This window comes from Colletotrichum graminicola (genome assembly GCF_000149035.1).
Source record: "Colletotrichum graminicola M1.001 genomic scaffold supercont1.6, whole genome shotgun sequence".
Classification (NCBI taxonomy): domain Eukaryota; kingdom Fungi; phylum Ascomycota; class Sordariomycetes; order Glomerellales; family Glomerellaceae; genus Colletotrichum; species Colletotrichum graminicola.
Window position 1 is genome coordinate 977,171 of NW_007361010.1, and position 22,547 is coordinate 999,717.

General features: G+C 57.5%; 6 protein-coding genes and 1 non-coding gene across 7 annotated transcripts; 5 read left to right on the top strand and 2 right to left on the bottom strand.

Annotated features, from left to right (window-relative positions):
- Positions 1-595: 595 nt before the first annotated feature.
- GLRG_02322 (uncharacterized protein) lies at positions 596-1,477 on the top strand. The gene has a single exon (XM_008092980.1). The coding sequence runs from the start codon at positions 772-774 to the stop codon at positions 1,216-1,218; it is 447 nt and encodes a 148-aa protein (XP_008091171.1). The 5' UTR covers positions 596-771; the 3' UTR covers positions 1,219-1,477.
- A 254-nt stretch (positions 1,478-1,731) lies between these two features.
- On the bottom strand, positions 1,732-2,572 carry GLRG_02323 (uncharacterized protein; the record flags this gene model as incomplete). The annotated part of the gene is made up of 2 exons (XM_008092981.1): positions 1,732-2,120; positions 2,188-2,572. 2 exons carry the CDS (start codon positions 2,570-2,572, stop codon positions 1,732-1,734), a joined length of 774 nt encoding a protein of 257 aa, XP_008091172.1.
- A 4,289-nt stretch (positions 2,573-6,861) lies between these two features.
- On the bottom strand, positions 6,862-6,952 carry GLRG_13072. Its single transcript has one exon. It is a non-coding gene; the product is annotated as a tRNA-Val (tRNA).
- A 677-nt stretch (positions 6,953-7,629) lies between these two features.
- On the top strand, positions 7,630-8,516 carry GLRG_02324 (phosphoribosylformimino-5-aminoimidazole carboxamide ribotide isomerase; the record flags this gene model as incomplete). The annotated part of the gene is made up of 2 exons (XM_008092982.1): positions 7,630-8,119; positions 8,230-8,516. The coding sequence occupies 2 exons, from the start codon at positions 7,630-7,632 to the stop codon at positions 8,514-8,516; spliced, it is 777 nt and encodes a 258-aa protein (XP_008091173.1).
- Positions 8,517-11,296: 2,780 nt separating this feature from the next.
- GLRG_02325 (PH domain-containing protein) lies at positions 11,297-16,079 on the top strand (the record flags this gene model as incomplete). Its single annotated transcript, XM_008092983.1, has 5 exons — positions 11,297-11,317; positions 11,398-11,544; positions 11,607-14,775; positions 14,832-15,565; positions 15,621-16,079. 5 exons carry the CDS (start codon positions 11,297-11,299, stop codon positions 16,077-16,079), a joined length of 4,530 nt encoding a protein of 1,509 aa, XP_008091174.1.
- Positions 16,080-17,066: 987 nt separating this feature from the next.
- Positions 17,067-19,460, top strand: GLRG_02326 (WD domain-containing protein; the record flags this gene model as incomplete). Its single annotated transcript, XM_008092984.1, has 8 exons — positions 17,067-17,100; positions 17,185-17,273; positions 17,408-17,550; positions 17,659-17,805; positions 17,877-18,298; positions 18,353-18,389; positions 18,440-18,554; positions 18,609-19,460. 8 exons carry the CDS (start codon positions 17,067-17,069, stop codon positions 19,458-19,460), a joined length of 1,839 nt encoding a protein of 612 aa, XP_008091175.1.
- Positions 19,461-20,520: 1,060 nt separating this feature from the next.
- On the top strand, positions 20,521-21,948 carry GLRG_02327 (uncharacterized protein; the record flags this gene model as incomplete). The annotated part of the gene is made up of 3 exons (XM_008092985.1): positions 20,521-21,019; positions 21,128-21,273; positions 21,352-21,948. 3 exons carry the CDS (start codon positions 20,521-20,523, stop codon positions 21,946-21,948), a joined length of 1,242 nt encoding a protein of 413 aa, XP_008091176.1.
- Between the last annotated feature and the right edge of the window lie 599 nt (positions 21,949-22,547).

Consider the following 22,547-nt stretch of genomic DNA (forward strand, 5'->3'; position numbering starts at 1 on the left):
ACGGCACGGCTAGAACATGCATGGCATACGCTTTCACCCCATGCTCGCGACCACGCCCCTCTCTTGCGCCGTCACAAACGACGCTCGATTCCAATTCATACTCGGAACAATCCCGGCACGAATACCCACGCATCAGCGTATGCCACTTTGGGTCACAAGCACACCATCAAGGTGAGCGAGGGCCAGCCTGGCCTAGGCATCCTTCGCCTCGGCAGCTTACCTCGACGCCTAGATGCTGGGATGAAAGGTCAGCCCGTTCCAAGCCACGCCCTGGTTCGAATGCAGCTGGATGGGAGCTCCCCATTGACCGGGGTAGGAGAGGGGGAGGTGGCCGACGGGCTTGCCTGCTCGCTTGTAACCCGAAGCTGAAGCAAATGTCGATGGAAGACTCTGCATCGAAAAACCAGCAACCTCTCGGCCAGACCCAATCGCTTGGACTTCCCATAACACGCACGTCGTATGTCGCATCACACTCACGAACCGAACATCGAGAGTCGGATACTATCGGGATTGCTTACCCACGTATCAAGTGGGGTTCACCCCTCCTCGGCAGGCACCCAGACCCTTCGGGCGCCATCCAGACCAGACAAGACCAGGGGGGGCTTATGCGAGATAACGACACATGAACTTCTCGCCGCTTCGTGAGCCGCCGCAAATGTCTGCCTGCCCACCAGTTGGTCCGCTCGCCGAACCCCCCGGGTTGGATGAATGGTTTCGTCTAATTAAACATTGGCGGAGAGGGGTGATGTTGGATATGCGAGACCAACGAAAATGCAGGCAGTAGCCGCCACACGCACGATTAACGGTCGTCCGACATCACGCCCACCCAACGCTCGAAGTGTCAGAAGTCCAGACTCGGAGCTATTGTGGATTGCCCTGTCCCGCCCCAAACCTTTCCCCCACGAGGCTCGACAGCCTGATCCGATCCACAGACACTGGGAACCCACGAGGCGCCCCGGGAAGGGCTATTCGGGCAACGACCGCAGCCTCCTTGGGGTGAACGTGAGCGAAGACGATGTCTGGTTCGCAGGAAAAGATGGCTTTCTGCTTATCTATGGAGCGCGCGGTTGCGCGGGAGCGGAGGCTTTGCGGAGCGGACGAACCCAACCAGAAGGAGCTGGTTCACACTACCCTGTCATCGCGTGGGGTGGCCCTCAACCCGCTGGCCTTTGCCAAGCATCCGGGGCCCATCCGTACCGTGGAATTGGGGGACCCTGAATGCTTCGAGAAAAAAAAGATTTTTTTTTCTCCCCCATCTTAGGAGCGGCCACGGCAAGCGTACCGGCTCTATTTCCGTGCTCCGAAAGGGACGCTTATGTTGTCGAATGCTAGTTATAACGGCACACCGGCCATGGTTGGTGATGACAGACGCCAATGCCGTAATACACACGACTATCTGATTCCCGGTGGCACCTTTTTGCCATCTTACGGATTTGTGTGTCCGCTTAGCACAGGCAGTCGAGATACCGTTTGTGAATGAATTCCCGCTATGCCATTATTATCCAGCTTATTAATTGAATTTGTTCATTGAAGTGTCGCTATCATAATGTTGTCATCCCAACCCATTACTAATACACCCGATGTATTACTTTTTGTGCCTTTCCCGTTCTGTTGTATCAGTCACCTCCACAAGTTTCGGGCCGCGCCAGACGTGATAAGGGCCATGGCCCAGAAATACAAAAAAAAAAAAAAAAAAAAAAAACTACACTACAGACTTCCACACCCTCCGCTCTACGCGGTGTTGTAGTACATGTCAATCTTCTTGATTTTGAACAAGGCATCCTGGGCCGGGGGTCCGGCGGTCCAGCCCGGGTCCCCGTTGGCCCAGTTGTTGAAGACCCAAGAACCGGGGGCGCTGGGCACGTTCTGATCCGTCTCCCAGCTGAGGTTGCCATCGACGTAGAAGCGGACGCGGTCCCTCAGCCAGTCGAGGCGGTACTCGTGCTCGGTGGTGGTCGGGTCTGCGGGCGGGGTCACGTCGATGATGGTTTTGTCAGTGCTGCTGTCCGTAGCTTGGTTCTCGAACCAGAGCCTGCGTTCGCCGTTATTGCTTAGGGAATGCGGGTCAGACAGCCACTCAATGTCCGTCTCCTGGTTATTGTTCGCATAGAAGAACATGCCTGTTCGGGGCGTATGTTAGTCATGAGTCTCGAGACAAGGTCCAAGAGGGCAAGAGGGTCTCCCTACCATTGCAGACGCCGGGGGTCTCGGAGAAGATGGCGACGGTCCGGACGGAGGCGTACTTGATGTTCGAAAACTTGGTGGTGACCTCGCCGGACCTGTATGGCATGGCCGTCTGGCCGCCATCGACACGGAGGTTGAGGTAGCCTCCCTGGATGAAGACGTTTTGCTTCAAGTACTCGTGCGTGTCGCCGATGGGGTACTGGCTCGCCCACAGGCCCTTGGGGAGCTTGGCGCCATCGGACAGTGTGCTGAAGTCCCAGGTCTGTCGGTTGGAGAACGTCACGCCGTCGAGGATGTTGAAGACGCCCGCGATGCCCGTCTTCCGCGCGGGATTCGCCGAGACGCAGGCGGCTAGGAAGGCCGTGACGAGGAGCGAGAGACGGCCCATGTTTAAGATGAGACCGGAGAGAGGAATGGAGGGGCTTGTGAGATCTTGTGGCATGGGAGGTGGCAGCCGGGTCTTGTTTCTTGAAGGGAAAGGGATGGTGGGGGATGTTGAGGAATTCCGGTACGTGTGAAAGTGATGATATATAACATGTCTCATTTGAATCCCGGTGGTTGATTCTCTTATAGCAACATTACAGTTTCCGCTATCTACGCGTGACGGACGTCATCCCACAGGCGTCTACTTGCACGGCACGGTTGCTCTCGACGACTGCAACTACCGAGCAGTCTTTCAAAGGCTTGCAAAAGCTCGCCTCCCGCGCTCACTCCGTAGCGCCCATATCCCCGCAAGCATCCCGTGGCAGTCGCCGTCGTGATTGATGGGCGGACTTCTAGGTCGTCACCCGCCGGAAGGGGGCAAGGCATGGGCACGATCGAGGCAGCGCTTCTCCGTGCGCCTTCCCATCGAGCGGGCTGCATGAGGGGGAGCGCGGGGAACGACACGGATGGCAGAGCCACTCCTTCCCTTAGCTCTATTGACTCGACGTCCGAGAACGAACATGGGTGGGTAGGGCGGTGCTTTTGCTCGAGTCCAACGGCTTCTCGGAGGTTCAACCGGACCAACCAGATTCCCTCGACCGCCGCCGAATAGAGGGTCTTGGCCCAGAGGAAGCGCCCTCATGGGCATCTGGGCTCGCCCATCCCGCCGAGCTCTGTTGGCGGACGTGGTCTTTGGGACCCGGTGCTCACCCATGGCCGCCAGCAGCCTCTGCCGGGCCTAGGCCGACCGCGGCCCTGGGACTCTGGCTCACACAAACAAGCGACGGCCGGACTGTGTCTCTTGGCCCTCTTGGGTGCTAGCGGGCTGCCATGCACCCGGGGGCGGGCCAGCGAGGGCGGCACTAGGCGGCACGGACTGCTAGGCTAGAAGGGCCAAGGTAGCCACAAAGGGGGACGTCCCTGTGCCCACTGCGCTTCTCGGCCGGGATCGCGATAGCCGCGTCCCCTAGCGCCCCGGTCGGGAAAGAAAACCTCGAGCCGCATCCGTCTGGCTGCCGGAAGCAGCGTTGTCGGGGCATCTCGGCCGCCTATCAACGGGATGGGCGTGAAAGAAAAGGCATGTACCGGTAGTGTGGATGGGGATGGAAGCAAGATAACAAGACATGTCTTTCCCACTCTATTGCCGGTGTTTGTTTTTCTTTTTTTCCCCTTCTTTTTCCTGTTCTCTCTCTCCCCCCCCTCTCACCCTCGATGCTATGAGACATTACGTTGGGCTGTGAGACACCCGTACGAAATAAGAGGTTGGTAATCCTCCCTTGGCGGATGAGGCGCTTGAGACACTCTCAAGGGTACAAAGAGAAACAGTGCCCCCCCTCCTTGCAGTTGAGGCACGACCCTTGGGGGTTCCCGCTGACGAAAGACCCTGGATCGAAGGATCAAAAGAAACCCAAGAGGCGACAATGGATTACAGACGACGCCGTTTGGCTCTGCTCCTTGACCCGCGCCGGATCGATGAGATCTCATAATGTGTTCTTCTGTGGAGCTTGATCGTCGGCGGTTGCGGCGGGCGAGGATGTTTTTGCCTTGTCGCTCGACGATCTACAAATATCAAAGAAGAATGAAGACATTTCCGTTCCGTTCACGGCGATTGAGTCCCCCTCTCTCGCCTTTGGCCGGACATTCGAGCCCGGCCATTCTTCGTCAGCATATCAACTCATGCTTCGTATAACCCTCACTGATCAATACCATCTTTGAAGGTCCACCACCGGCCCGTCCCTGTCTGGGTAGACCCGCCGGGCCACCGGACCGGAGCCGGGAAGGGGTGCGGGGGGAGGGGAGGGGGGCGGGTGTGGGTTCCTAACGCTCGCTACCAGGCGTCGAGAAATAAGCAGCAACAATTAACTCAGAGCCACACTTCGCTTTCCATCGGCTTCTTGACTCGGGTCGTCTTGAATGGGCTAAGAGGACCCAGGCCGGTCAGCGAGGTGGATATCGCCCTTCTCTGGCGGGGAAGGGGGACGATGGACCATACACGCGGTGAACAGAGGGATCCACCCTCGATCAGCGGTCTGTTATCGCTCCGCCTGCGGGAGCTATATCGGAGCGGGCCTGTGTGTATGCAAGAGTTGGGTAACTGCACAACAGATGCCGTCCCGCCGCTGGTTTGGGCGATGCGGAAGTGGGACACATCGGCCGCCGTGGTTCCTCCACTCGTCCACCTGTTCCGAAGATGAGGTTGGGGTCGTCAGTGGCTGTCGGTCAACTGGAGATTTGCAGCATCGCGCATAAATCGATATTCTTCGACGCAGGACTGTCGACCTGCTCACACCGGTCAGCCACGTGGCCTAGGGAGGGCTTTGCTGTTGTCCAGTATCGCGCGGTCTACAAATACCTCCAGGAAACTCGCCCCAGTGCTTCGATATAGACCGTTGTAGGGCCTTTATTCCTTATTCTCGGTCCGTAGTCGAGAATGCTGAACAAGATATATCACTGAAACATGCTCATAGATTTATGGAAACGATGATCGCAACGCTACCGCAGTTCATACAAATCATGCCCAAAAAGATCTATTTACTTTCGTAGATCCAGTTCATACTTTGAGCTCTGCGAACCTCTCTACTCAGCCGCCGTGGATACTGTCTCCTTCACGCCTCCCCCGCCCGCCATGGCTCATTGGACCTCGATACTCTTGAAGCGTTGTGACAGGGGAACTCTCGCAAGGCAACTGACAAATCTGATGGACCCGGTACGATTGTCTCGGAGATAAACCTGGGAGCAGAGAAATCAACACGTCATCTGGAACGGCTCGCCTTTCTCACATGCAGCGTCTCCTCTGGACGTGCTGCAAGGGAACTCGTCGATGGCCTAAAGGTCGCGGGGCCGTGGATTTCAGCGGCAGTTGGCGCTCATATTCGATGTCGCCAAGGGCATCACGATGCCACGTGTCGAAAGGCTGGATGAGCAACCTGATGCCATCCTGGTCCGCTCCCGCAACATCGGGGAAGGTTCTCGTCACTGCCTCCTGCTACACTGCCTTGAATAACATCAAGAACGAAGCGCCGCGCCTTGTTCTCGTTTACTGAGCCGTAGGTCTTACGACTAATGGGACGGTCGAGGTGGAGCAGGTACCGAGTCGCCCAGCGCTTCATTCCACCAAGCGACATGCACCATGGGGCGTCGGATTCCTCGGTACGTGATACCGTGTCAGTCAAGTTGCGGACCCGGTATCAGGGAAGGAGGGTTACTCGCGTAACCCCGCGATCCTTGGGCTTACCTAGTACCCAAGCACTCCCGTCGTTAGTAGCTGTCGTTAAGTTTATACATTTCTCGCATGGCGTCCCTGTCTTTGTTTCTGTCAGATGGATGTGCGGCAGCCCGGTACAGTTCACGGGTAGTCGCGGAGAGAGGCTCTCCTAGACCAACATTGTGGTTGTGTTCGAGAACGGCCTAGACGCGATGACTTGGAGAAATGGATGCGTAAAGGTTATGCTGATCCGTTGTTGACCCTCTCTGTACGCGAACCACTTGGTCCATGTCCAACTCAGACCTTGACCATCTCTTCGCCGCAACTGGTTCACAAGTGGGAACCGGCAAGGCAGCTGACCCGTGTCATTGCGTGGTCCGGGTATTGTCGAAGCAAACCCATAAGGTTGTCGAACCTGCATGGTTTGATGGGTGGATCTGGTTGATACCTGGTGGTTCAGATATGCTTTCTGCCTTTCTTGACTGGCTTCATTGGACCTTTAATGCAGCCCTTCTTGAGGTCCCTCTCATCTCAAGAACAACCCGATCTACTCTTGCAGATGGAACTTGCATCAACCAAACCGTTGGGCATATATCGTGCCCCCGGACGAGCTTCATCGTGCCTCAGTGCAGCGTTTGCTACTGCTGGTGTTGCTGGCAACGGAATTACTTGTGTACTGGCTCCATAGTGAGCATTCGAGAATTCTCTTTCGTGCTTCAACCCGCTGGGTCTCCGCCCAGTTACTTCATCGGTCAGCTCACAAAACTGATGTCGGGTTTTCACGTTGTGCAAGTGAAATCTTGATCGATGTACTCGCCAATCAAGCTCAATACCAAACAACCGGCTTGCTGACTGTCTGCCCGTACTACTTCCTGCTTTACCTCTTCGATGCTTTTTCAGTTGCTGCCTAACTTTCCATTTGGCAATTCGATCGACGGTGAAGGAAGAGCTTGCTTACTTACTCAAGGGAATAAAAGTGAAAAAATGCATTTGTGTGTGGTGGTTGAAAGAATAATCGATGGTCGATACTGACAAAAAGGAAACTGCTATGACCGTGGCAGGGCTCGAACCTGCGACCTTCTCGGGATCAAGTGCACATACTTGTGAACGAGAAATCATAATCCACTAGAACACACAGCCGGATTGTTACATTATCGTCCCATAGCTGATAACAAGTACCCCCATCATCTGAACTGTCAGACACCCCGCACCGTTGTTGCAGATTCCATGACACACAACTAGCTGTGGTTTGGACTAGTTCGAGCAACTGAGATCTGTACAGAAGTCTAAAAGAGCAATCAAAATGCTGTCGACGACACGGACAAGCCGACGGCAGCTGAATAAACACTCTATCACCTCCTTCATATTCCTGAAAACTCATTGGTCAATTTCAATTGGGAAGATTAATAGCTATGATTCCTTGGGGCTTGGATTTGGTTGGGTTGGGTCAATGTGAGCTTTGGCTTGGTCGAAGTCAACACCTAACGCCAACCCCAAATATGGCCCGGCCAAGACACACCAGAAAACATATCATAGAGGTTCCAGGCTCTCCAAACCACTCAAATACGAAGCCAGATACTTTGAGACTCTTCTGGCCTGTTCAAAAAGACTGAAACTGAGTTGCAAAAACCGCATTAGGAGCTCGCCAAGCTGGCGAGACAGCCCACCAGAGTTAAGCAGGTACCGAAATCGCAACCCCACCATCCACACAAAATTGTACAGGAGGGGTTCATCAGCAGTGACGCACCTGGATCTATCTCAGTTTGAGGGAACTTCTTCACCCAACAGGAACAGACCTGCACACCCGCACATCGAATATGACGCGATTCCGCCCTTGCATAGACCTGCACGCCGGGCAGGTGAAACAGATCGTCGGCGGCACGCTCGACAGCACGACGGCGGAGCTCAAGACCAACTTTGTCTCGACACACCCACCGGCGCACTTTGCGCGGCTCTACAGGGACAACGGCCTCGCCGGGGCCCATGTCATCATGCTGGGCCCCGGAAACACGGAGGCGGCCCGGGAATCGCTCAAGGCGTGGCCGGGCGGGCTGCAGGTTGGGGGAGGCATCAACGACGAGAACGCGAGGGAGTGGATCGAGGCCGGGGCCGAGAAGGTCATCATCACGTCGTACCTGTTTCCGGACGGGCGGTTCAGCCAGGAGCGGCTGGACGCGGTGCTCCAGGCGCTGGGCGGCGACCGGAACAAGCTCGTCATCGACCTCAGCTGCCGACGGCGCGGGGACGACAGGTGGTTCGTGGCCATGAACAAGTGGCAGACCATCACGGACATGGAGGTCAATCAAGGTTCGTTCTACCGATGCCACGTGGATACACGGGGTTGTTCAAGGGAGGCGTGGGAGTGAGTGTATGTCAATGGGTGGCTGACGAGAGTTTGATTGTTTTGTCGCGGGTAGAGTCGATCAAGCTGCTGGAACCCTATTGCTCAGAGTTCCTCATCCACGCAGCGGACAACGAGGGCCTCCAGAAGGGCATCGACGAGAAGCTCGTGGAGAGGCTGGCCGAGTGGTGCAGCCTGCCGGTCACGTATGCGGGCGGCGGCCGGAACTTGGAGGACTTGGACATGGTGAAGAAGCTCAGCAAGGGCAAGGTGGACCTGACGATCGGGAGCGCGCTGGACTGTTTCGGCGGCAAAGGCGTGAAGCTCGAGGAGTGCGTCGCGTGGAACCGGGCTCAGCAGTAAAGGGGAAGATTCCAAAGCGGGACAGCGGGATCTGTACATAGTAGACGGATCGCACCGGTGAACAAGTCTCACACTCACTCACACACACACTCACTCACTCACACACACACACACACACACACACACACACACACAGGAAGAGAAAGCCTTCGTGATGGACTGGATTCGGTTTGGGTTGGCATGACAGGCGTCACATCTGACGGCAGCCGTGCGACCCAGGCGTGGTAGAAGGATTCTGATGCCGTTCCGGCGCGGTGCGACGAAGTAACGGGGTGCCGCCGCGCTAGAAGATGCGTAGATGAAAGAAAGGAACAGACTGATACGGAGCTGGCTGCAAAATACACTGTTGGCGCAGGTTCCTAGCTCGTTTAGCGTCCCATCTTTCTTTCTTGTGTTGGGCGTGGCGCTGCGACGGGCGGGCGGGCTTTCTGCGAGATACTTACCACTTACGTACACATGCACGTACATCCGTCGACCGTATTTGGGAGACATGCCTTGCACGATGGTGTGCATCGGGGAATCCGCCTGGGCAGTTGTTGTGTATGCCCCTCCCTCTCTCTCTCGGGGCTGAAGAGGGGCGAGGGGCGCTCTATCAGGTTTGTTTGGGCCATCTGGTGCTCCTGGCTTCGCGGAGACGAGGGAGGGTCGGGTCGGGAGAGGAGCAGGCTGGAAACCCTGACAGAAGCACCCACCGGGCCGGTCAATCCATTGTGTCTGGGAAATGGGTTTGCGCCGGCGGGGGGAGGACGAGAAATAGCGCAGGCGCTAGGAGCATAGTCCGCGCGGCGACTAGTCCTGCGACGGGGCTCCTTTATACACGGGGAAATCGACTCGGCGTGCATAGGATTCGGAAAACAAACAAAAACAACAATGAGGGTTGGCAGTCGAAGCAAGAGGGGGAAGGGGGAGGAGCCAGGCTAATGCAGTCAACAAGAAACTGCGAGCATGTGCTGGGGAGATGGATGGGTGCATAGGACAGCGCGCAGCCAGCCACTGACAATGAAGAGTCGTGTTTTTTTTTCCCGAGCCACACAGACAAGATAATACGAAGAAATTCCAACATCGAGAGGGTGAGGCTCCCCTCGATCGCACGGCTAACGAGCGAGCGAGCGACATGGCGATAACAACAACACATACCCTGGTAATGCACGGGCAGAAAGAGAGAGAGAGAGCGAGCGAAAGGAAGGAGGACATGACGTGTAAAATAACAATGAGCTCCATCCTCTCCCCGTCATCTGATATCACCAAGCATCCCGGCATTCGGGCTAAGTAAGGTACAACACCATGAAAAACAGACGGCAGGAACCCACCAACCAGGCCCCATCGGATGCGATGTGCGCAATATGTGTACGACGATGCGATGGAGACAAGCACGACATGCGGGAGCCAAAGTGTCCAGGTCCAGGTTCAGATCCAGGGCAAGGCTGGCGGGTCTCCCAGGCCCGCAGAGAGTTTGATTGATCACGATGACTTGGCCTTGACTGCATAAGACGGCAAGAACCCATGTATCCTAGCTCCTGTTGGCCCGGCGAATTATCATGGTTCGACCACAACAACAACGGGGGGTTAAGCGTGATGCTTAGATGGTTACGGAAAAGACTGGACCCGCCTCTCGCGTTGTTGAATCAAGTTGACGCTGATGCAAAATGCTATCCTTCTTTTTTCTTTTCCCGTCGTATCCCATGCCGCTGCCTCGGATACCTACTTGCTTTTGCCCTGCTTTCCTCCCTCCCCCTCTCTCTCCTTCTCCCTGCAGGCGCTGAGTGAAGTGATACTCGAGAGAGGGAGGGGGATGTCAATCTGTTGTGGCGACGCCTAGGTCACCTAGGTACGGAGTAGTAGTATAAGGTACCTAGCTAGGTAGGTAGGTAGGTAGGCACTGTGGTAGCTCGCTAAGGGAAGGCATGAATTGTTGCACCGTGAAAACCGCTGAGAAGAGAAGCGTCACAGAAAGAGTGGGCACGTGCAGCACCTCAACCGCCCACGGCTAGCCACTCGTCGTCGTCTTCCACTCTCCCCAGTGGTCCGCTGCCAACAACCCCTCGTCCCAAGCCCCTCGTCTCCCCCTGTCAGCCTAGAGTCGCACTAAACAACAAGGTCGCTAGGAGCAACGCCACCGACAAAGAGCTGCCTTCCTTGTTTGTTTACTTCTCCGCGCGCACCAATCATCGCCACCTCAACGTCAACTCATACCGCCTCGTTGCCCTTAAACAACGCCCGACCACATCGACGCATCTGAACGCTCATCGTCTTGTTCACCCTCTTGTTGTTTCTCAACCCACGACGGCCGTCAGGAACGCTACCAGTTATTGTTGCCTGCATTTTACGCGGCATCGCCCTTTTTGATTGATTTTTTTTTTCTATCCTCGTGTGTGTCCGCTGTTGCTGCTTGTCGTTTTGCGCCGCCCCCGCCTTCATCACCTCCGGCATCAAGCATCTCCATCTCTCTTCTGTCACATTCCAGTCCACCATATCTCGACTTGTCTGTTCCCCGGATTATGACCAAAGCCGACAACTGACTGCACAAGGCGACGGATCCCAAAAAAGTCAAATCATACATTCTAGTAGACACTCAAGACGCCTTTTCCCCTTCGTATCTTGCAGAATCCAGGCCCGCGAAACATTGCCACTACCTACCTACCTGCCCCCCCCCGGAAACACCGCAGCAGAGCCTGCTCTTTACCTTGCATTCTCCTTAAGAGTACTGGTTGTCATCACCCTCTGCGACGCTTCTTGCCCTCCCCAGATGCGCTTGCGCATTCGCCAAAATACCACACAAAATGGCTTCTTCTGAGGAACCTGTAAGTTTCCTACCCATCTCACTGCCTCGCATCCTCGCGCGCGCGATTCCTGTCGACTAACATCTACACCCTCTCCTCAGGTGCACCCGCTGCGCATCTCCAAAGGCAGCAGCAATCCGGGATCTCCCCCCACCGCCAAAGCAAATACGGGCATCCCTCGCCCTCTGTCAGAGCTTTCTCCTTCAGACCACAGGAGGAACTCGCCCAGCTGGAAGCAGCCGTCCAAGGTGAGCCGAGAGTGTCTCAGGCTGGGCCTGTGTAGCATTTCGTCTAACAACCCGCCTTGCAGAAAATGACTCTCAACACCGACTCGTCTCCATTCCAGTCGTCCCCGCTGGAGACCACCACCTCGCCTAGGCTCTTCTGGCAGAAGCGCAACCTTGACTCCATCAGCACGGAGAACGCCGGCTTGTACGGCGGCCGCCACGGCTCGCCTTCGCCAACGCGCCGCACCTCCATCGAGCGTCTACAGAAAGCTTCGCGCGTCAAGAACAGCAACATCCTCGCCCTTGAGCAGAAGCAGGAATACGATCCTACCAGACTACCTCAGGTTGAGCGCCCTCTAGCTAAGCATCAGGGGAGCTCCTTTGACGGCACGACAACCATCATCAACGGCCTCCGGTCCTCCGATTCTCTCAGCAGAGGCGTCGGCCACCAGCGCAACAACAGCAAATCGAGTATCCCCATCTACAACCCCGCCGCGAGCCCCACAAAGCCCTCCACGCCAACCCAGGCTGGCCCTTCCAACCCGCCCCGCAGCCCAGGCAAGGATCAAGCGTCCCCGATGAAGTCGTCCCTCTCGAGAAGCCACTTCAAGAGCAGCTTCGACCACGAGACTGGCACTTGGTCGGACGACACCTCGTTCGACGACCGCGAACTTCCGTCGGGCAAGTCGCTGCATCGACACGCCAAGAGCGTCACATTCGATGCTGCCCCCCCTCAGATTAACGAGTATGAGATGGCTACACCCGACATCTCCTCCATCGGGTCCAACTCGCGCGAGGGCAGCTTCGATTCGATGGATGATGAGGACGACGAGGAAGGCCACTACCACTTCGGTGAACACGACATCGAGGGTGACAGCTTCGACGCCTCCCTCGAAGACACGGACAAGACGCCGGTTGTCGGTCCCGACGACTGGAGGCAATCCGCTGAGCGTGTGGAGGAGGACCCGTTTGATGGTAGCCCGATGCCCGACACCCTTCCGCGTCTCGGTCGCACAGAGCACAAGCGATCCGACTCCTCCACCTCGGACCACCGCCCCCTGCCTCCTCTTCCCGGCATGGGCTCTCCTGCCCGCAGCGACTCCCGCTCCTCGCCGGGCCTGTCTGCCACTGCCGAGAGGATGCTGAGTGCCCATCGCAGCCTGCCTTCGCCTCCGCCGGCGGCCGCGAGCAAGTCCGAGATCCAGAGCATCGGCAACGGCAAGATGACCCTCGAAGAGAGACTCAAGCTTATGATGCTCTCAGACGACCACAAGTCTGCCAACGAGCAGCAACGAGAGCGCCGCCTTCGTCGGGGTGCCACGCGCGATAGAATCCAGAGCCCCGCCTCGGATACCGAGACGGCCGAGTCCAGCATGCTCTCCCTCGATGCCGATGAGGCCGATGAGGCTGATGACACCATCGGCGACATCTCTGCTCTCGAGAACTATGAGCTGCCCTCTCGCATCTCGCGCGAGTCCATCATGCGCCGTGTCAACGGCGGCAACAGCGACCAGGGTGGTGACTACTTCTCGTCGCCAGCGCCCAGTTCAAGCCCCGAGCGGCCCGGCCCTGAGCATCGTCTCGATCTGCCACTAGATCCCGATGTCCCCATCCCATCGACGGAGGATGACTCGATTCTTGATGACATATCTGAGCTGAGCGACGAGGGCAGTGTCATCATTCACCGTGATGAGCCCTCGGATGCCGAGACCGAGTCCATCACACACTTCTACGCCCGGTCCGACATTGATGATAACGACACGGATTCTGCCAGCCACTACTCAGACGGCCCAGCTCGTGTTCCCGAGGTCACTCAGGTTGAGGATGATATCCTGACTCCTCGTGCCGCAAAGTCATTCGGCATGGCTTCCGAGGTCAGACCTCTCGAGCTCAAGTCTGACAGGGCCGGCAACGTGTCCGACCAGCAGGTCGACGTCGTTGCCGAGGCTTCAGCCAAGGAGCCGACGCCCGAGGACGAGATGACGCAGGTTTTCGAGCCTGAGGTCGAGACCCAGCCTGAGGCTGAGGCCCAACTTGAGGCAGAGAAGGAGCCATCACCAGAAGCCCAAGCTGCCGCGCCCGTCGATGCTCCAGCAGAGCGCGAGCACAGCCTTCCAGAGATGAAGGATGAGAGCAGGGACAACGAGTTCTCTAGGGGTCTGCAGTCGTTCATGCTGGCGCCGCCCCCAGAGCCCTCGGCCAAGGAGCTCGAAGACCTCCAGCCGCCGCCCAAGATGACGGACCTCCAGGCTCAGACGCAGCGGCCCTCGACCCCCAAGCAGTTCCAGCTTTCCAAGCCCGACTATGACGGCTCTGGATGGGGTGACCCGGAGGATGAATATGAGGAGGAGCCCGGTACGCCCGAGTCCGTCATTCATCGTCCCATGTCCTCCGACGAGGAAGAGGAGGAGTCGGAGATCTTTGATGAGCCTCCTATGGAATCCCCTGCCATCCCCGAGCGACAGGCAACCATCAAGGCCTCGGGCTCGAAGCTGAAGACCAGACCATCCAACACGCCTTCTGACATCATTGCCATGAGGGAAGCACGGCGCCAAGTTAGTCGCGAGGTGCCCGACATCCCAGTCATTCCGGAACGCCACCGCAACAGGCTGTCGAGGGACCTGCAGGAAGAGCCCGGTATTGATGAGGACTTCGTGATGAAACGCCACTCGAGCTTTGCCAAACGCAGTCTGACATTGGATCTCGACTTTGGCCTGAGTCTAGATCAGGATTTCGACCGGGTTATCGAGGCACAAAAGGTTGCTATTTCTCATCAAGTCCATAATTCGTCTCATTTCGCGAGTGGAGGCCCCAGCAGACAAGCGTCCAGGCCGGCCGCAACCACGAGCAAACTCGGTTCAGTAGAAGAAAAGTTACAGAATGCTAACAAGAAGAACCAGCGCGGCTACCTCATGCGACAAAACACAAAGGTCGTGACGGCCAGCGACAAGGAATCTTCCGACATGTGGAAGAGCCGATCAGCCGGCAACTCCCCAGTCAAGACGGATCGCCCCCAGTCGTGGACCGTCGAGCCCTGGAATGGCAGGCCCAGACAGAAGAGCGTCAGGCGCCGTCCCCAGACCAGCGGGCCGGTTCCGCCCATGCCTGGTCAGGAGAGCAACGCGCAAGCTCTCAATCCCTTGACCGAGGAGGACCTGAACCCCGAGCTGGCCACCGAGGAGAGCGGCGAGCGCGGCCGTCTCTTCGTCAAGGTTCTCGGTGTCAAGGATCTCGATCTTCCCATTCCCAGAAGTATGCCCTCCTCTTTCTCCCCCCTTTCAGCCCTTGAGATGACTGACCTCTTCCAGCGGAACGCACCTGGTTCAGCCTTACTCTTGACAACGGTGTACACTGTGTTACGACCGCCTGGCTCGAGCTTGCGCGCAACGCCCCCGTGGGCCAGGAATTCGAGCTTGTTGTGCCGAACGAGCTGGAATTCCAGCTTACCCTCAACGTCAAGCTGGAGAAACCGCCGCCAAAGAAGGTCACCGTGCAGTCTCCTACCAAGGCTATCAAGCCCAAGACGTCCACCTTTAGCAGGGTGTTTGCGTCGCCCAAGAAGCGCAAGGAGATGGAGATGCGCCAGCGTGAAGAGGAGGAGCGCCTGGCGGCGGAGCAGCAGAAGGCGGCCCAGGCCAGACAGGTAAAGGTTGCGCCCACCGCCTGGGATCTGTTGTCCCCGCTCGCTGCCGAGGACGGCAGCTTCGCTCGTTCCTACGTGTGCCTCAAGGAGCACGAATCTCGTTGCTACGGCCGCCCGTACGTTGTGGACGTGGCCTGCTTCAACGAGTGGGCAACTGAGGAGGCTGCGTTCGCCTCCAGCGTCAAGAGCAAGCGCGGCAACACCGCTGTTGTACGCCGTGCTCCGTACAAGATCGGCAAGTTGGAGCTCCAGTTGCTGTTCGTGCCCCGTCCCAAGGGATCCACCGAGGAGGACATGCCCAAGAGCATGAATTCTTGCATCCGGGAACTCAAGGCTGCCGAGGAGCGCCTTGCGAAGAACTGGGAGGGTCACCTGAGCCAGCAGGGCGGCGATTGCCCGGTAAGTAACTCCATGACGCCCAGCCTAACCTGACCATGCGCTGATCCGATTCCAGTACTGGCGTCGTCGTTACTTCAAACTTGTCGGCCACAAGCTCACTGCCTACCACGAGGCCACCCGTCAACCCCGTGCCACCATCAACCTGGCCAATGCCAAGCGTCTCATCGACGACCGGCGCGCACTCACGGAGAAGGAGACTACGGGCAAGGGCGGCAGGCGTCGGAGGTCGGCCTTTGCCGAGGAGGAAGAAGGCTACATGTTCGTCGAGGAGGGCTTCCGCATCCGCTTCAACAACGGCGAGACCATCGACTTCTACGCCGATACTGCCGAAGACAAGGCCGGCTGGCTGGCGGCCCTGACGGACCTCGTCGGTCGTGGCGACAGCGACGACGAGGTCGGTGGGCCTCGCAAGCAGGGCAAGTGGTGCGAGCTCGTCCTCAAGAGGGAGGAGGCGCTGCGACGTCGGGCAGAGGGCCGGCGGGTGCACTCGCGGACGAAGAGTACTTTCAACTAATACCCCTTCTTTTCTTCATGATTTGGCATGATCGCGTACGATTAGGCGACACGCAGAAACGAGAGGGCACGGCATGATCTATGATTCTCTTGGACCTGGAGTTCGTGATCGGATGATCATGTGTCTTTGGTCCGCCCTCAAGATGGCTTGTGTCTGCTGGATGCGCCCTTGCCTCGACATTTAATACTTTGGCAGGCAGATGGCGTTTCGGCATGGATTTGGATGGCGATGGAGGAAGTTCCCAGAGACTGTGTGAGAGCTTGTGTGGTTTAGATTCGCACTCAGACTCTTCTGAGCATTGTTCTTGGAGTCGGGTAGCTCGTTGGTTGTACGTAGCGTGTTGTTGTAACAAAAAAATGGGAGGCTTTTTATCGCTAATATGTTGGGCTCCATGACGTGAGGATGAATGTGGTGGCATCACATGACGGCACAGTGAAGATGAAGACTGGCTTGCTTGCCAACTGCGCTGTGTTGAGGAAGCGCATGCATCACGTGCATCATGACACGCATTGCATAAACTTGGCTGGATCCCCGGTCCATCGTTGTTCTCGCCGGTGGAGGGAAGCCATGGGGCGCAGCTGGCCGGGGGAGTTTCACCAATGTGTCCATCCCATCAGCCAGTAATGTAATGTACTCCGTACAGCTAGCTGTATGAATTACCTATATGCGAGGTGGGTACGTACCCATGGGAGCAATTGATCGCTACCCGAATTGTATTGGCCTGCGGGACCAGCAATAGCAGCAGCCGTACCCGCGAGCGGCAAGCACCAACCTCATTAGGTAGTTCGTTATTTGGGAGGGCCCGCCATCGACAGCTCCCAGCCCAGCTATTACACCGAGTCCTCCCCTTTTGGATCACCACAGGATCGCAGGTTGCGTCGTCACAGCATTGCATATCGTCGTCTGCATCTTTTTCTTCCCCTTTCGAATCCTCCTCCTCTTTCCCATCCCGCCACCCAGCTTCCCGAACATACTACATCATCCCCAATGGCGGGCCGCTTTGTGCGAGCGTCGAAATATCGTGGGTCTTTTTTTTTTTTTGTCGCAAGCCGCCGCGTTGCGCTGGGAGGGCCTGACTGCTGACGCCCGAATCCTTCTCGTCCAGGACACGTCTTTGGCAAGCCGACCCGCAAGGAGTTCTGCTACGATAACCTTCGCATTAGCCGGAATGCATGGGATACCAACTTGGTGAAGGTAATGGGTCTCCCTTTTGTTTTTGGCTTTCGTTTTCCGCCCCCCCTGTTTGTTCTGGCTCCAAGACAATTGATGGGTCAATGCCGGAACACGGGTTCGAGAGAACGAGCTGACCAGAATCTCCTTACTTCTAGGCCAACCCCGACTACCTCTCGGTCAATTGGGAAGCCGGCGGCGGTGGCGCCTTTGCTGTCATCCCCCTCGGCGAGACGGGCAAGGTGCCTGACCAAATCCCTCTGTTCCGAGGCCATACCGCCACCGTCCTTGATACCGACTGGTACGCCGATCCCAGCGACCGCCCGCGCGCGAAGTCCCCCCCCCACACTCCCTACCCATCTACCGACCACGAGCGCACGCGACACAGATACTGACGGCCACGTGATAGGAACCCCTTCAACGACCGTGTCATCGCGTCTGGTTCCGAGGACGGAAAGGTCTTTATCTGGCAGGTTCCCGAGAACTTCACCCTCTACACCGATGCCGAGGAGCCCGCCGACGTCTCCCCTGTCGGCAAGCTCGCTGGCCATTCGAGGTTCGTCGACGCCGGTCACTCCCCCGTCCGCCTCCTCTTAATCGACTACGAGACTGACAAACGACGTACAGAAAGGTCGGCCAGGTCCAGTTCAACCCCGCCGCCGAGAACATCCTCGCGTCCGCATCCGGCGACTTCACGATCAAGCTCTGGGACATCAACAATGGTTCATCTACCCATACCCTGAAGCACAACGACATCGTGCAGAGTCTCTCATGGAACGCCAGCGGTTCGCTCCTGGTGACGACGTCCCGCGACAAGAAGATCCGCGTGTGGGATGTGCGCGCCGAGAAGCCCGTCCACGAGGCACCAGGCCACCCGGGCGCCAAGAACAGCAGGGCCGTGTGGATGGGCGAACACAACCGCTTCGCCACGGCCGGTTTCTCGCGCATGAGTGAGCGTCAGCTCGCGCTGTGGGAGCCCGGTCGCAATGAGCCCATCGGAGGCTTCTCCATGCTGGACTCGATCTCGGGTGTCATTATGCCCTTCTGGGGTGGGTCTTCGTGGTTTACGTGACAGGGGCGGCCAAATGCTGACTTTAGGACAGACGAGGGATCCAACTGTTTGTATCTTGCTGGCAAGGGGTAGGTATCCCGGTACCGTCGGGTTGGTGCTTTGCTGACGGATCATGCAGTGACGGCAACATCCGCTACTACGAGTATGAAAACGACAAGTTCGAGTACCTGAGCGAGTACAAGTCCGCCGAGCCCCAAAGAGGCATTGCCTTCGTTCCGCGCCGCGGCATTAACGTAAGTTGGCATATGCAGGTGGTGCAGCAGGAGGTCAAGTCTAACACTGCTTAGGTGCACGATAACGAGGTTATGAGAGCTTACAAGACGGTCAACGATACTCACATCGAGCCCATCTCCTTCACCGTCCCCCGTAGAGCCGAGACCTTCCAGTCCGATATCTTCCCCCCTGCTACTGGTCTCAAGCCGGCCGTAAGCGCCCAGGAGTGGCTGGGTGGCAAGGATGGCATCCCCGCCAAGATTGACCTGGAGAGCGTGTACGAGGGCACTGCTCCCAAGGAGGTCGCCTCTGACTATAAGCCCCCTGCGATTGCCTCTGCTCCTGCGCCAGCTGCTAAGCCGGCGCCGAAGCCCGCCCCTGCTCCGGAGCCCACCCCGGTCGCCCGCTCACCGCCGCCCTCAATGAGGGATCAGCAGGTCTCCATGTCCAACATGGCGTCCAAGTTCAAGGACGACGAGCCTGCCGAGCCGGAAGATGATGACGACAACTCCAGTTTCGAGGAGATACAGAGACCAGCCCAGCGTGCTGCTGTCCCTGCTGCCGCTGCCGCCCCTGCCCCTGCCCCTGCTCCTGCTCCTGCTCCTGCCCGTGTCGAGCCCGCCAACATCCCGCCCCCCATTAAAGCGCCGTCCCCCTCCCAAATCAAGTCGCCTCCCGCCCAGCAGTCGCCTGTCAAGGCGTCAGCCAACTCACCTGCATCCCCGACGCACATCGAGTCGTCTCTGGACCAGATTAGACAGATGCTGGAGAACCAGACGAAGCTGATCAGCAAGCAGAACGACAAGATTAGCCAGCTGTCAGGCGAAGTTGAGGGGCTGAAGCGCAAGGTGAACGCCGGCGGGTCTCAGGATCAGAGCGAGAGGATCAGGCAGCTGGAGCTGGAGCTCGAAGCCGCGCGCTCTTAAAGTGTTATTTTTGCGGTGTGAGTGATGTGCAAAGGGGAGAGAGGGGGGTTAGTGGATATGCATGTGCGTGTGTCAGTGAGGGGTGTGCATCGGGGGTTGGAAAGATGTGATGAAAAGGGGTTTTGGGATGGATAGCAAGCAGTGTTTGTCACAAGCAGAGTTAGTTAGTTTGGTGTTACCCGCATTTTTGTTCTCTTCGGTCTGTCAAGTGCTTGGTGCATAGAGGGTGGTGCATATGTACATGGGTATTGCGTGGTCTGAGATGGCCGTCACCCTATTGTAGTGATTGGCCCTCGCCCTGAACCTAAGCTCCGACGGCCGACCGGATGGCTGCCAGTTTCATCTAGTTCATTAGACGTGAGCTATTCTTGGGCTGTCGGTCGAAAGTGGTGCACGTCGCGAAACACGTCACATTGCGAAGGCCTCCTTTGATGTCTGGAGTTGAGGGCGTCCGTGGCTCCTTTCATCCCACAAATGGGATATGCAGGAGTAAACTATGGGCAATGCGGAAGAGAAAGAGGGTAGGGTTTGGGGGGGGTTGTTCTGATGTTCGGGGTTTGACGTAAAGGATCTGGTGGGTGATATTTTTGGATGAGGAGGAGGAGGGGGATGCAAAAGCTGTGGCTTGCCCCTCCGTATTATCCCACCAAGGCTGAGAGAGAGAGCTCTTGCACCGCCCCTTGCCCCCACCTCGTCTTTCTAGCGGGTGTCCAATAACATGGTATTATTCAGCCACATTTAGGACGAGGCTGAGGAGAAGCATTGGGGGAGGCCCGCTGAAATTTCTGGGAGGGTGGGCAGACTGAGTGAGCTACAGGTACTGTCGTAGGGGTTTTTATTTTATTTTTATTTCTTACTTTTCTTGCTTTCCTTCCCCCAGTGTTTTGCGACTGCATTTTCCCCGACACGACGCGACCGACTCGCCTGGGCAGCCATCAATCCGACGCCGCAGGCCTTGCATCGGACGACCCCCCTTTGTGTGTTTCGATATCGGTATCCTACACACACTCCCCCAGCGACCAAGACGAGACCGTTTCGCGGGGCCGAAGACAGGGAAGCAATGGCCTCCGTCCTCGGGAAGCGCAAGGCGCCCTCCTCATCCTCCGCCGCCTCCGTCAAGGCCAGCAAGCCCATCTCTACAAACGTCACAAAGAAGGGTACTGGAACGCCAAAGACCACGGCGGCACCGGCGCCGAAGAAGAAGAACAATAAGAGTCTCGAGGCCACAAAGAAAACCGGCCCCGTACAGAAGATCGCCGCGAAGGCGAAGAAGGTTAAGAAGAGGGAAGAGGAAGAAGACCACGACGATGACGAAGAAGAAGAAGAGGTGGACGAGTCCCTGCTCTCCGCGCAGGAGATCTTCCGGAGGCACTTCGAGGCGCAGTTCAAGCCCATTGAGGAACCGAAGCGGAAGAAGGCCAGGGCCGCCGGGGTCCGGGGCGAAGACGGCGACGAAGCCGCCTCGTCGGACGAGGACGACGAGGACGTCTTTGAGGACGAGGGTGTCGACGGGCAGGAGGGGGAGGGAGAGGAGTGGAGCGGCCTCTCCGGCGAGGACGGTAAGCCGACACCTTTTTGTGCTCTCTGCTTGAGGGGACGGAAGCCCGGAGCTGGGCTTACAGGAGAAGAAGAAGAGGGCGTGCTGCTGACGGTTCACGTTTCGGCAGAAGACGACAACGGATCTGGCGAGGAAGAAGAAGACGACTACGAGGACGACATCGAAGAGAACCCCGTAATCGAGGTTGTCGACCACACAAAGTCCAAACCCCAACCCGTCGCGAGCATGAGCAAGCGCGAGCTCAAAGCCTTCATGGTATGTGGCCACCCCCCCTCCACCCCTTACTCTCCACAAACACATACACGCACACACATCCTAACCCGCCCCTCACAGTCCTCCAAACCCCCCTCGCAAACCGACCCGTCTCCCTCCGCCGCCATCTCGGCCCCGGCGGACCCAGACGATGAGAATGACAAGTCTATGCTGGCCAACGACCTCGCCCTCCAGCGCCTCCTCTCCGAGTCACACCTCCTCGCCCGCCACACCGTCACCCCCTTCTTCAACCCCACAGCCGCCGCAAAGACCTTCTCCGAGGGCCGCCTCCGCCAGCGCCAGGCCGACCTGCGCACGCAGGCGCTCGCCCGCGGCGTCTCGGGAGTCGGCTCCGTCTTCACCCAGGACAAGATGCCCATGGCCATCCGCAAGGGCATCGTCGCCGCCACCGCCGGCAGGGAGGCCAAGCGCCGCCGGCAGGCCCGCGAGAACGGCATCGTGCTCGAGAAAGAGGCCGGCCCGGCCCCCGGCAAGAAGGCCAAGAAGAAGGCCGGTCGCGCTGAGAGGAGCGTCGACGGCCCCGCCGTGGGTCGCATGCGCGGCGCCGAGCTGAGGCTGAGCGAGAGGGACGTCCAGAGCATCGAAGGCGGCGGCGGCAGTGGCAGGGGTGGGAGGGGTGGCCGCGGCGGCGGTAGAGGGGGACTGGGGAGGAGGTAGGACTGGCTGACCGTTGGGCCACGATATAACTTGGAAGTCAAAATAGTCCAGTTTTCTTCTCCTTTTTTCCCTCCACCTTTTCTTTCCTTACCCATATTCAATGACAAACTGGTAGCGGGTGCGGAGTATCGCCGACTGGATATATAGACGCGTAGCATCCCTGGCCAACCAATAATGATGAATGCATGAGCATACACATGAATGCCACTGGCATAATTGAGACATGGCATTCGAACCCCACTGGGCGTCATCGGATGCATTTATGCAGCAATATCAGTCCTCCTAGCGACATCACCGGGAGCGAACAGTCACTTCAAGTGGACAGTATAATGTGATCAACATGTATCAGCATTCAAAACTCTGCTAACTTGTGACATGCTCTGTCCAACACTCTTCAGAGTAGCCGAACAGTCTCTCCTGCCTGGTATCATCTGGCCTTCCAAGCAACTTTGCCTCTTCTCAAAGTATGCCCCTCCAGCGCAAAGGAAAAGAAACAAGTATATATACATGTGCGAGTCGTTTCTCTTCTTCGCATCTCGACCCTAAAGCTCATGCATGAAATCTCCCTTTTTCGGTGGGGTACAAACGCGCAGAGAGAT

What these genes read in the sequence shown, in the direction of transcription:
- GLRG_02322 (XM_008092980.1), top strand. Translation starts at nt 772, where the DNA reads ATGCAGGCAGTAGCCGCCACACGCACGATTAACGGTCGTCCGACATCA.